General features: G+C 47.5%; 1 protein-coding gene across 1 annotated transcript in view; it reads left to right on the plus strand.

Annotated features, from left to right (window-relative positions):
• The window catches only part of EGFL6 (EGF like domain multiple 6), a 66045-nt gene that overhangs the window by 42468 nt on the left and 10813 nt on the right, over positions 1–12764 (plus strand). The window contains exons 7-9 of the mRNA XM_005673431.3: positions 190–312; positions 9062–9388; positions 11516–11596. Coding sequence (XP_005673488.2) covers positions 190–312; positions 9062–9388; positions 11516–11596 — 531 coding nt within the window. The remainder of the gene's footprint in view (positions 1–189; positions 313–9061; positions 9389–11515; positions 11597–12764) is intronic.

A 12764-nucleotide genomic window follows, 5' to 3' on the forward strand; every position in this document is an offset into this window, starting at 1 on the left:
GTGGCAGGCAAAGCCAGGACTCTGGGCCAAGGCACCGGGAGTCTTCAGTGCCTCTCAGTTCCCAGGCCACACAGGGTTTGCTGGCCATGTGGAGTGGTTGGCCCTGGGCTGCTCAAGTTCAAGGGGTAGTCTTTCAGCAAGTGCTCTTACCACAAGGCACTGTGTTCACGGGACTGTTCACATTTTTAGATGTCAATGAATGCGCTGCGAATACCCACACGTGCAGCCTCCATGCCACTTGCCTCAATATCCTAGGATCCTTCAAGTGTAAGTGCAAGCAGGGATATAAAGGCAGTGGACTTCAGTGTTCTGGTAAGTACACTTGGCCGTGGTGTCTGAGCTATTCCCATAAAGCCTTCTCTCCACGTCTCCTTCCTCCCTTCTTTCTCCCTCCCACTCTGTGTGTCTGGCGTCATGGGGGTGGGGAGGTGCACACGTACAGTGTTTAGAAACTTAACTCTGCCTCAGACTTGTCTTCTCAGCTAACCAGACCACATCTCCAATTCTCACGCACGTTGTAAGTATGACACTTAAAGTAAACCAGGGTGCTGGAGATTTTTCTGGTCGCAACATACTTTCAAATACTGAAAATAAGATTGGAGCACAAATGACACTGAGCAGGTGTATTGGTCAGGGTAGGCTAGGTTACGGTGCAGTAACAAGCAGTCCTGAAATGTCAGTGGCTTAGAATCACAGGAGGTTTTTCTGTGCATCAGGATTTTTTCCAGAATGCACAACTGACTCAAAGTATGATGGCACTGATGTCATTTTATCATCATCCTCAAGCCTCTTTTCACTTTTTTTGGTATATAGCAAAGAGTCCTGGTATTCTGGCTGGTGAATTCCTTCATGCTTAGGTGGCAAACTCTGAAATTGATAAACCAAAGGTACAATAAGAAAATGTCACTGCTCTTAACAGCTATAGCAACAATCACAGTCTCCTTCTCATGCTCTATCCGGAGAGAGTTGTCAGGGCGTTTCTTCCCCATGGAGTCACTCAGGGACCCAGGCTGACCGAGACCCCACCATCTTATGGTACCATGGTGTCAATCCGAGGCCTTAGGGTTTGTCACGGTAGGGAAAGAAGCATGGACAGTCACACCCCAGCTCTTATTTAATTCACTTTGGAAGCAGGGACAAAAATACATACAATCCCGCTATGTGTCCCGAAAGAGAAGCAAACTAGAAATGATGCTGAGCGCCTGGAATGTCGACCCAGACAAGGCAGCAGCAATTGCAGTGCTGCCACTCCCCTGGCCAGTAGTGTCCCGCTGTTTTTAGTCACCCAGGTTATCCTCTGAACATGTGCCTTTTAGCACTGGCCCATCACGTGCTAAGGTTTATTGACTGCCCTGACCCAATTCTCCTAGACCCTTAGCGGAGTTCCCACAAGTTCCAACAAATACAGCTGCAGGTTGTCCTTTGACCTGTATCACATCCCATGCCCCCATCTGTCTGATGCTCTCGGTGGCTCAGCAGAGCGGCCCCTCCCTGATGACAAAAATGAATGGTCTGCGCCAGGACAGACACTGAGCATCATACCCATCAAAGGTTCCTCATCCCCCAGCGGGCTGGGGCAGATGGCGCTGGGCGAGAGGATGTTTGAAAGAATACAGGCAAAGAAAATGAGCCTGGAAATCACATTCCATGAGGACCTGCCCAAAGATCTGGGCAGAATTTAGCCTGGAAGAAGAAAACAGTGTGGGAAAGCACGAATTGTGCTAGTAAATATTTTAAGGAAGGCAAAGAAAAATGGCTTCCCAAAGCCAACCAACGCCAATGGGTAGGGCTGTGTTCTCTCTTAAAAATGCACACCAGGGAGTTCCTGCCATGACCCACTGAGTTAGGAATCTGACTGCAGCGGCTCAGGCCTCTGTGGAGGCATGGGTTCAATCCCCAGCCCGGCACAGCAGGTTGAAGGATCCCAACTAGGGATGGAGTTCCTGTTGTGGCTCAGTGGGTTAAGAACCTGACTAGTATCCATGAGGATGCGGGTTCGAGCCCTGGCCTCACTCAGTGGGTTAAGGATCTGGCATTGCCATGAGCTATGGTGTAGGTCACAGACGTGGCTCAGATCTGGTGTTGTCGTGCCTGTGGTGTAGGCCAGCAGCTGAAGCTCCACTTTCACCCCTAGCCTGGGAACCTCCATATGCCGTGGGTGTGGCCATAAGAAAAATGCACCCCAGGTATCTAAGAGTGGAGTAGGAAACCCCAGGGTTTGGGTATGGATTCCTGCCTTTGGCTGGATGGGATTCAGTGGCTACTCCGGCAGCTCGATGCTGCAGTTCTGTCCCTCTGTGTAGATGTGCCCATATGTCCAGAAATTTGATTCTAAGAAAGAGATGGGCTGCCGGTGCAGGGCTGTGCATGGGTGGGGTGGGGGAAAGGTGCTGTCATCTTGAGAGACCCTCAGGGAGGAACTGGAACAAATCAGCTTTCCATATAGGATCAGTGGTCAAGGCTTCCTTCACGCCTCCAAGTTTGCAGATGTCCCTTGCAGCCTTGCTTGTCTCAGGCTGTGTGGTGTAACGGTCACCAGCTCTGGCTCAGGAGCTGAGCAGGCCTCACCTGCACTCTGAGCTGTGCCCCATACTGGCTGTGACCATTAGCAAGTGGCTTAACCTCTAAGCTCAGTTTCCTCCTTAGCAAAATGTGGCTCACGGTAGACCTGGCTTAGGGGCGGGTGGGTCGTCGCTTGTTGTGGGCCAGACCGCCGTTCCTTGGTGCTCCCTGACTTCACTGAGGCAGGTGCATGATCCGTGTGTCCCCTGAGCCCCAGTGCTGTGGACTCTCTCTGCAGCTTTCTCTCGAGGTTTCCCAGACCCCTGTAGGTTCAACCCCAAGTTCTCACTCTTAGGGACAGCCCTCAGGCCATGGGGGCCAGAAGTCTGTGCATAAATCCCCCAGCCTCCCCCGCACGCAGTGGGACATTTCTGAGTTGGGATCTGTGTTGGTTCCCAGGTGTCCCAACAGGACTTTGCACCTGTTACCCACAGTGATTACCTGCCCACTGAGGCACCTTTTGGGGCTTTTCTCCCTTCCTGTCTGTCTCGCCCACCTTCTGCCTCCTGGAAGCACCTCCCCAGTAAACCACCAGTACCCAAAGCCTTGTCTCAGGCTCCCCTCGGGGAGCCCCACATTGCACCCAGTACCCCTCTCAGAGGTTCATTGTGAGATTTGAATGAGATAATATAAGTAGGGAGCTTCGTTCAGCTGGGCGCATAGTCGATGGTCAATGAAGTCAGCTCTGCTTGGGACTGTTATTGGCACAATTTCAATCATATTCGTTAAGAGCTAAGTACCCTTTACTATGAAATCCTGTAAAGGTCAATGCAAAAAATGCTCTGCATAGGAAAAAAAAAAAAAAAAAAGATCCGTCAGGAAAACGCTTGTTTCAGTAAGTGGGTAACTCATCTCCGTATACCCACCCCTGCCCCCAGGCCAAAGAATCAAAGTGATGAGGAAGAACTGGTCAGAGGAAACCTGGGCTCCTCTTCCTTTTTGATCATTTGGTCCCTGTTGAAACCACTGTGTGTTATCTATGTACACATGAAAGCCCTGGCTTTTGGGGGGGCACACCTGCAGCACATGGAAGTTCCCAGGCCAGGGATCAGGCCCACAAGACAGCAGTGACAGCACTGAGCCACCAGGGAACTCCCTGAAGATACCATCTTTATGCATGCAAATGGTAGCTGTTTGCAGCCTGCATTTCCTATGTTGTAGCCCATTGTTTCAAAGTTATAGATCCCGGGAGTTGCTGTCGGGGCGCAATGGAAACGAATCCGACTTAGGAACCCTGAGGTTGCAGGTTCGATCCCTGGCCTCGCTCAGTAGGTCAAGGATCCAACGTTGCCGTGAGCTGTGGTGTAGGTCACAGACGAGGCTCAGATCCCACGTTGCTGTGGCTACAGCTCCGATCAGACCCCTAGCCTGGGAACCTTCATATTCCACAGGTGCAGCCCTAAAAAGACAAAAAAAGAAAGAAAGAAATTATAAATCCCACATCATTCCAAACATTTCTTATGTCAAGAAAACTTAATGGTTTTTTTAAACCATCCAATTCAAAGCATTTGTTGTGTAAAGCAAAATTTTCTTGATTCTTTGAAACCTCAGATTCATCAGAGTGTTTTCTTTGAGAATCTGAAAATCATTCATTTTGTTATATCCCTTCTGCAACAGAATCACTTCTTAGTCTTTTGCCGGAAGTTTTATTTACAAGAGAAAACAGTCTCGGGGTCATTCACTGTATCAGTTACCCAGTCCTTTCCATTCTGTTTCGATTGCGTCTCTGTGAAATCAATAGCCATATCTCTTTTGAAAGTTGATCTTAAAGTCTTAACATATATGACTTGAAGGATGGCTAAAAAATCCACCCTTATGGGCCAAGAAAAGTCATACACAAATGAGAGAATCATATCCAGTTAGCATCCAGCATTAGAAAATGTTATGTTGTAAAATATATTTGTAGCCACGTGAATTGCTGTTATATAATAATATAGCAACTTTTATTACGAGTTCATAATCAACCTTTTGTTATGAGACTGGGAAGAGTCCCGTCTCTACACGGTGGTTACAGAAGAGGAGTTAGTCAATTATCCTTATGCACCATCTGTACCCACAGGATGAAGCTGCCTAAATATTGATGTGTGTGTTTTTACTGTTGTAATATAATAAGTATTAATAATACACTGTGAGGTAGTTTGGTCTTAATTGGACAGCACCTATAGTAAAGAAATTAAAACTTTGATATTGGAGTTCCCACCGTGGTGCACTGGGTTAAGAATCCAACTGCAGTGACTTGGGTTGCTGTGGAAGTGCGGATTCCATCCCCAGCCCGGTGCAGTGAGTTAAACCATCCAGCGTTGCCACATCTGTAGCATAGGTTGCAGCCGTGGCTTGGATTCAATCCCTGGCCTAGGAACATCCATATGCCCCATAAAATTGAAAACCACCACCAGCAGCAGCAAAAGACTTTGATATTCCCCGACCTGGGTAGCAGCAGTCAGTTTAGGAAAGGATACTATGTCATTTAGTCACCAGACACATGGCTCCTGGAATCAAATTACTTTGGCTGGATTCCTGGCTCCCTGGCCTACTACCGGCGGACTGCAGACCAACTCTTTAACCTTTCAGCGTCTGTTTCCGTGTAGGCAAAATCTAGTAATAGTATCTGGCCCTTAATATTTTTCGAGGATGACATGAAATAATCCATACACAATAAATAAACGTCTACCTAAAGGGCTTAGCTCCAGCCCAGAATGCAGTCATTGCTCCATTAGTAAGAGTAATGGTGGCAGTGGCTTCTTTCCCAAAATTCGGCTCTTGTTCCCACTGGAGAGCAGCTTCTCTCATCGTTGGAAACGGGCTGTAGTCATTAGGAATTCAGTTCGTAGAGAGCATATTGAAGAACACAGGCGTGGCTTCGAGCAGGCCATTCTGATGTTTTTTCTTTCAAGTCGGGAGGTACGGCCTGGAAAAGATTTTTTAAACTCAGTAAAAGATTTCCCACATTCTAGTGATGAATTCTCAAAGTAACAGCAAACACAGGCCAAATATATGTCAGGCACTGATCTTCATAAGTGACACGTATTGGCTCATTTAAACCTCGCAAAAACCCTCTTCTGATCCCAGCTTTATAAATGGGGAGACAGGAGTTCCCGTCATGGCGCAGCAGAAACGAATTGGACTAGGAACCCTGAGGTTGCAGGTTCGATCCCTGGCCTCGCTCAGTGGGTTAAGGATCTGGCGTTGCCATGAGGTGTAGGTCGCAGACATCGCTCAGATCTGGCGTTGTGGTGACTGTGGTGTAGGCCAGCAGCTGCAGCTCCAGCTTGACCCCGAGCCTGGGAACCTCCATATGCTGTGGGTGGGGCCCTAAAAAGCATAAATAAATAAATAAATAAATAAATAAATAAAGGCAAAGAGCAGTTAAGTATCAGCTTGAGAACGTAGGATTAGAAGGTCTGGGGACTTGGGAGTCATACCCAGGAGACCGGGCTCCAGGGCTGTGTGTCCAGGACCCGTGGCTGCTCGTCTAGGGTGGATGCCTCTCCTAGGCCCCTGCCCAGCACAGTCGTTTCTGCTCTCCTAGCCCCTTCCCCATCCCTGTGTCTCAGGGTACATCCCTCATCCACGGTTAAGGCCCTCCGTCCAGGCCCGTGTCCGTAGCTCCGATGACAGGAGTGTTTCTCCCGCCAGGTGCAGGGAGAGCACCTGGTGAGCTCAGCACAGGTACCTGATGGTCAGGGTCACGTTGCTCCCGGGAGAGATGTTCTCACATCATAGCGATCTCTAAAGGGAGGATGTTCCAGGAGGTGGAAGTTGTGGACGAAGTGGCTGGTTAGAGACGTCTCAAATCTCTCCCGAGAGATATGGTCAAGTTCATTTGCAGGAGACTGGCCTGTGTAGCTGAAAACTCTGGAATGCCCTCTTTTTATGTCCGAGATCCCCCAAATGTGCCAGACCCTCCTACTGCACCTTCCTGTCCTGTTTTTATATTCTCAGAAAGATGATGTGGCAATCAAGAAATTTTCAAGAGAAATAGTATCAGCTATGTCACATTTTTTGTTCCTTTTTTTCCCTTTTTTGGCCACCCCACAGCGTACAGAGTTTCTAGCCCAGGGATCAGATGGGAGCTGCAGTTGCAACCTAAGCCACAGCTGTAGCAATGCCAGATCCTTAACCCTCTGTGCCAGGCTGGGGATCGAACATGTGTCCCTGTACTCTAGAGACCCTGCCAATCTCATTGCACCACAGCGGGAAGTCTGTGCTGTGTCACATTTAAAACAGCAACACCTATGGAGTTCCCGTCGTGGCGCAGTGGTTAACAAATCCGACTAGGAACCATGAGGTTGCGGGTTTGATCCCTGGCCTTGCTCAGTGGGTTAACGATCCGGCGTTGCCGTGAGCTGTGGTATGGGTCGCAGACGCAGCTCGGATCCCGAGTTTCTGTGGCTCTGGCGTAGGCCGGTGGCTACAGCTCCGATTAGACACCTAGTCTGGGAACCTCCATATGCTGTAGGAGCGGCCCTAGAAAAGGCAAAAAGACAAAAAAAAAAAAAAAAAAAATGAAATAAAATAAAATGGCAACACCTAGGAGTTCACTGGTAGCTCAGTGGGTTAAGTACCCAGCATTGTCACTGCTGTGGTATGGGTTCGATCCCTGGCCTAGAAACTTCTGCACACCACGGGTATGGCCAATAATAATAATAAATAAAACAGCAATACCTAGATACAGCCAAATCTATCCATTCACAGTATGCGTGTACGTAGTTGGTTTTATCCTTGCCCCGACTCTCTTTACATACGAAGGAGCCAAATCACTAACACCACAAAGGTTGTAATGGCTTGATTTTTTTGTTTTTCAGTAGGAAGAAATGAAATCTTTACAACAGAAACTAAAGCAGTTGTTGACATTTGCCTGATAGAGATTGAAATCCAGTCCTCGTTTTTTATTAAAGGTCTCTAGTATTACGTTGCTGATTGCATAAAGGAAATTCCCAGGGAATGGGTATTTCCTGTTAATTTCTCATACTCAGTCCTGAGAAAAGAATCAGGGACCCGCAGATGGAATTACACCGTGGGGCCTCCCGCGGTGGGATCGTGTCCATGTACGGTGAGAGCTTATCATGTCACCTCTGGCACAAAAGCTGAAACAGGCCCTCTGAAGATCAGGAAAACGAGTAATGATGGAGTATCTGTATTAGTACTAGTTGTTTTCAAACCTCTAACTACAGGCTGTCACATTGATAAATAGCTAGGACATTTCATTGAAAAGAGTAATGGCCCTCTTGTCATAATAGCCTTAGATTGACTTCAAAGGAAAAGCTGGGTATTAATTAAGAGTATATGCGTTTTCAAAGCATTGTTCTTTTTCCCTTGGGTTACTCAAAATATTGTGGACCTCTCCCTGTTTATTTTTCTACCATTTGGATACAGACTGAATCAGCCAACTGATGGAGGAGGAACTGAGCAGAAGAGACGAAAACATTGCAAAGAAAAATATCCTAATAAAAATCCCAGTCTAATTTCTTTGTGTAATGCTCCTTTTAGACAGTGAAATTGACGTTGACTCCCTTATTTTATTTCCCTCTCAACTGTAGCCACGTAGTCGAATTGAATTGGTTCAGCTGGTTGGTATTAGACCTTTTTGCTTATAATACTAGATTACAGCTAGCATTATGGTGAACCATATAAACTGCCAAATTTTTTTTTTTGGCACTTTATATGGTTCACCATAATGCTAGCTGTCACCTTGGAACATCGCATTTAAACACATTACAAGCTACCAGGACAACGGCAGCTTCGGCAAATAGCCGTGTGAAGGCAGAAATATTAGCGGACTCTGAAAAACCCATCATGTTGGGATCTGGAGCACCCCTTGGTAGGGAGCAATTATTTCATTATCATCTCTGAAGCAAAACAGAAGTGCATCCTCTAATAATTAAGGTAGTTAAGATCCTACCATTACCTTGGACCTCCTAAAAACGACTGCAAATAGGAGTTCCCTGGTGGCCTAGCAATTAAGGATCCAGCGTAGTCACTTCAGTGACTCGGGTCACTGCTGTGGTATGAGTTCGATCCCTGGCCCAGGAACTTGTGCATGCCATGCGTACAACTGAAAAAAAAAAAAAAAGATACAAATACAGTTCTTGCTAAATGTCAAATGGTTGAGCCTCATATGCATTGATTCTAGAAGCATTCATTTATTGCACTTTAATAGTGTTTAAAGGCTCTGACTTTTTTGTGTGTATGAGAGGTTATTAGCCAGTGTAAAACTTGTCCTTTTTTGTTTTCTTTTTAGGGCTGCACTTGTGGCATATGGAAGTTCCCAGCCTGGGGGTTGAATCAGAGCTGTGGTTGCCAGCCTGTACCACAGCCACAGCAACGGAGGATCGGAGCCGCATCTGGGACTTATACCACAGCTTATGGCAATGCTGGATCCTTAACCCACCGAGCACTGCCAGGGATCAAACCCACATCCTCAAGGACACTACGTCCATTTCTTAACCTGATAAGCCATAATGGGAAGTCACACCTTGTCTTTTATTGTTTATTTTAGTTATCCCTGAAAATGCTGTGAAGGAATTCCTCATCGTACCTGGTTCCATCAGAGACAGAATCAAGAAGTTGCTTGCTCACAAAAATGGCACAAAAAAGAAGGTATTCATTAAAAATGTCATCACAGAACCCATGGGGACTCCCACCCCTAAGGTTGGTTCTCAGCCCTTTGGCTCTGAAGAGAGTGTTTCCAGAGATGAGAACCATCGTGGAGAAAGAAAGAGGAGTGAGGAGACGAAGAAAGAGAGGCCGGAGGAAGAGAGGCGAGACGAGAAAGCCCTGGAGAACCACGTGGAGCAGGAGCAGAGCCTTCGGGGAGATGTGTTTTGTGGGTATTGCTTTTGTTACTTTATAATTTTATGAAAAATGATTTGTAGTTTCTCTTGGCAAATGAGAGAAAGAGAAGATGGTTTCATGCCTTAAATAACATGGGGTCAGCTTTAAGCCCTGAGAAGCACGGTTCTCTAGAAGGTCTGGAAACTGCCATCTTCTGCAGATACGAAATCAAATTTGCTGCTGTGGGACGCAAGGCAGGTAGGGCTCTTCTCCTCTCCTGGGAGGTTTCCTATTTGAGGCAAACCCTCTCTCCACTCCCGGCCAAGTAAGCCTGCCTGGTCCCGCCAACGCTCTTGTCTGGCTGCCCTGCTCTGCATGCACTGCCCTCAAAACACAGAGCCTCCCCGCGTGCATCTGCCGAACTTTACCTTTTTACCTCCTTAACCACTAGGCCACCAGGGAACTCCCACCTTTTTATTTGTTTGTTTGTTTGTTTTGTTCTTTTAGGACTGCACCTGAGGCAAATGGAGGTTCCCAGGCTAGGGGTCCAATCGGAGCTACCGTTGCCGGCCTACACCACAGCCCCAGCCACGCCAGATCTGAACTGCACCTGAGACCTACACCACAGCTCACAGCAATGCCAGATCCTTAATCCACTGAGCAAGGCCAGGGATCGAACCTGTGTCCTCACGGATACTAGTCAGATGCATTTCTGCTGCACCACAACGGGAACTCCTCCCACCTTTTTATTTCTTGAAGGCACTTTTTACAGGCCCACTCAGTGAAAGGAGAATTTCAGAATTGTGTGGTTATGATTTAAAAAGCCAAAATAGGAGTTCCCCTCATGGCGCAGCGGAAATAAATCCAGCTAGGAACCGTGAGGTTGTGGGTGCGATCCCTGGCCTCACTCCATGGATTAAAGATCTGGTGTTGCCGTGAGCTGTGGTGTAGGTCACAGACACAGCTAAGATCCAGCATGGCTGTGGCTGTGGTGTAGGCCAGCGGCTAGAGCTCCAATTGGACCCCTAGCCTGGGAACCTCCATATGCCGCAGGTGAGGCCCTAAAAAAGACATTAAAAAAAAAAAAGCCAAAATAGGCAATTGTAGAGAGGAAAATTCTATACAGAGCTGAAATTCTACATGAACTGGGTTACTGCCCTTTTCACTGGTTCCTGCGCAGAACTGCTCCGGAATGGTTAATCCACCTTGGATCCCACACACTGAGGCTTTCTGTTTCCTTTTCAAAAGCTATTTGCTGCTCCCTCCGTATTTTGCTTTGTCCATTCTTGCTCCATGGCTATTGGATTTAACCAGATGCAAAGTAGACACAGGCCTGCCTGTCCAAGATCTAACCCATTAGTGACCTTATCTCCCTTAATAGAGAGTCAGATACCTCAAGAGAGTATGTTTCCAGTACCTGGTGAGAAGGGACATGTCACTTAGGTGATGCTTAGGTCAGCTGAGGGCACCATGGAAAAAGATATTCTAGATGAGGAAACCGAAACCAGTCTGAATGCTTTGGAAAGGTTAGGGAAACTTACACTCTAAGTAGAACACAGCTGTTGCTTGGTGTCCGTGGGGGATTCGTATCAGGAACCTCCACAGGGACCAAAATCCATGGATGCTCTGATCCCTTATATAACCAGTGCCGTGTTCACTAGAACCCACACACATACTAGCGTATACTTTAATCTCCAGATGACTGAAAATACTGAATACAATGGAAATGCTGTGTAAGTAGTTGCTTGGCACACAAGACAAATTCAAGTTTTGCTTTTTGGAAATTTCCGGATTTTTTTTTTTTTTTTAACCTGTGGTTGGTTGACTTTGGGGATGTGGAGCCCACAGAGACAAAGGACCAGATGTATATGATAAAACCCTGTTCGTTCACTCACGCATACTTTCTTAGCATGTGGGGCTTTACGGTTTGTTTGTTTGTTTGTTTTTGTCTTTTTAGGGCCACATCTGTGGCATATGGAGGTTCCCAGGCTAGGGGTCTAATCAGAGCTACAGCCGCCGGCCTACACCACAGCTCACGGCAACACCAGATCCTCAACCGACTGAGCAAGGCCAGGAATCGAACCCGCAACTTCATGGTTCCTCGTCCGATTTCGTTTCCGCTGCACCATGACGGGAACTCCTAAGGCTTCTTTTTAACTGATCGCGTGCTCATTGTTAGCCCCTAAGGTGAATGAAGCGGGTGAACTTGATCTGATTGTGGTCCAGAGAAAAGCTACAACGTCCAGACTAGAACACAGAGGTAAGTAATGCCTTCTCCCAAGTGCACACTCTCTCGTGGTATCCTGTGTTGGTTTCATTTCTTTACTTTATGGCCCCCCGCCTTGGGGCATATGGAAGTTCCCAGGCCAGGGATCACATCTGTGGCAACGTCAGATCCTTATCCCACTGTGCTGGGCAGGGGATCGAACCTGTGTCCCAGTACTCCAGAGATACCACTCATCCCATTGCACCAGCAGGACCTCCGCTTTCATTTCTGCATATGATGAGATGGTTGTTTTTTTGTTTTGTTTTGTTTTTTTAGGGCCACACCCGCTGCATATGGAAGTTTCCAGGCTAGGAGTCAAATCAGAGCTGCACCTGCCAGCCTACGCCACAGCCAGAGCAACACAGGATCCGAGCCGTGCCTGCAACCTACACCACAGCTCATGGCAGTGCTGGATCCTTAACCCACCGATCAAGGGCAGGGATCGAACCTGCATCCTCATGGATACTAGTCAGACTTGTTTCTACTGTGCCACAACAGGAACTTCCGAGATGGTTGTTTATGAATCACTGCTTCACTCCTCGACACCCAAGGGGAAAAATCATTCCATCATGACACCTGGGGCCAGTATGAAAATAGTAGGTCCTTGTGTGATTAATACCAGTGATTCCAATACTGGAAGGCTTTCTTCTCTCCACCTCTCCGCCTGACACCTCAAGTAAAGAGGCAAGGCAGACTGTATGTATGGAGATGGCAGAAAATGACACACGGGCTTCAACTCCAACAGCCAAGAGCCCACATTATTGCCTCCACCTCTTCCACTTTCTGTTTGCCTGGGGCAGGTCACGTAGGCGCCTCCTATGTGATGCCTCCTCGTGCCTTTCACGTGTAAAGTCAAGATAAGAGCTACCCTCTTCTTGAAGGTGCTGCCTTAGGCTGAGTTCCTCAAAAACAGACCCTGAGACAAGAATTTGTGTGCAAGCGGTTTATCTGGGAGGTGTTTCCAGGAAACAGCGGGGGTGGGGGGGGTGGGGCTTGGGGAAGAGAAGGAGCCAGTAAAGGGTGTGTTATTGAGCAAGTTTCCACAGTAGATGCCTGGAGTTGGATCCAGTTGGGGCAACTGGGAACCAGCGTAGAACACGTGTTTCAGAATTGTCTTACTGAAGACACGAGGGAGCTGCGGTATTTCTACTCCAACTCCCAT

Source organism: Sus scrofa, chromosome X (genome assembly GCF_000003025.6).
Source record: "Sus scrofa isolate TJ Tabasco breed Duroc chromosome X, Sscrofa11.1, whole genome shotgun sequence".
In the NCBI taxonomy this organism is placed as follows: Eukaryota; Metazoa; Chordata; class Mammalia; order Artiodactyla; family Suidae; genus Sus; species Sus scrofa.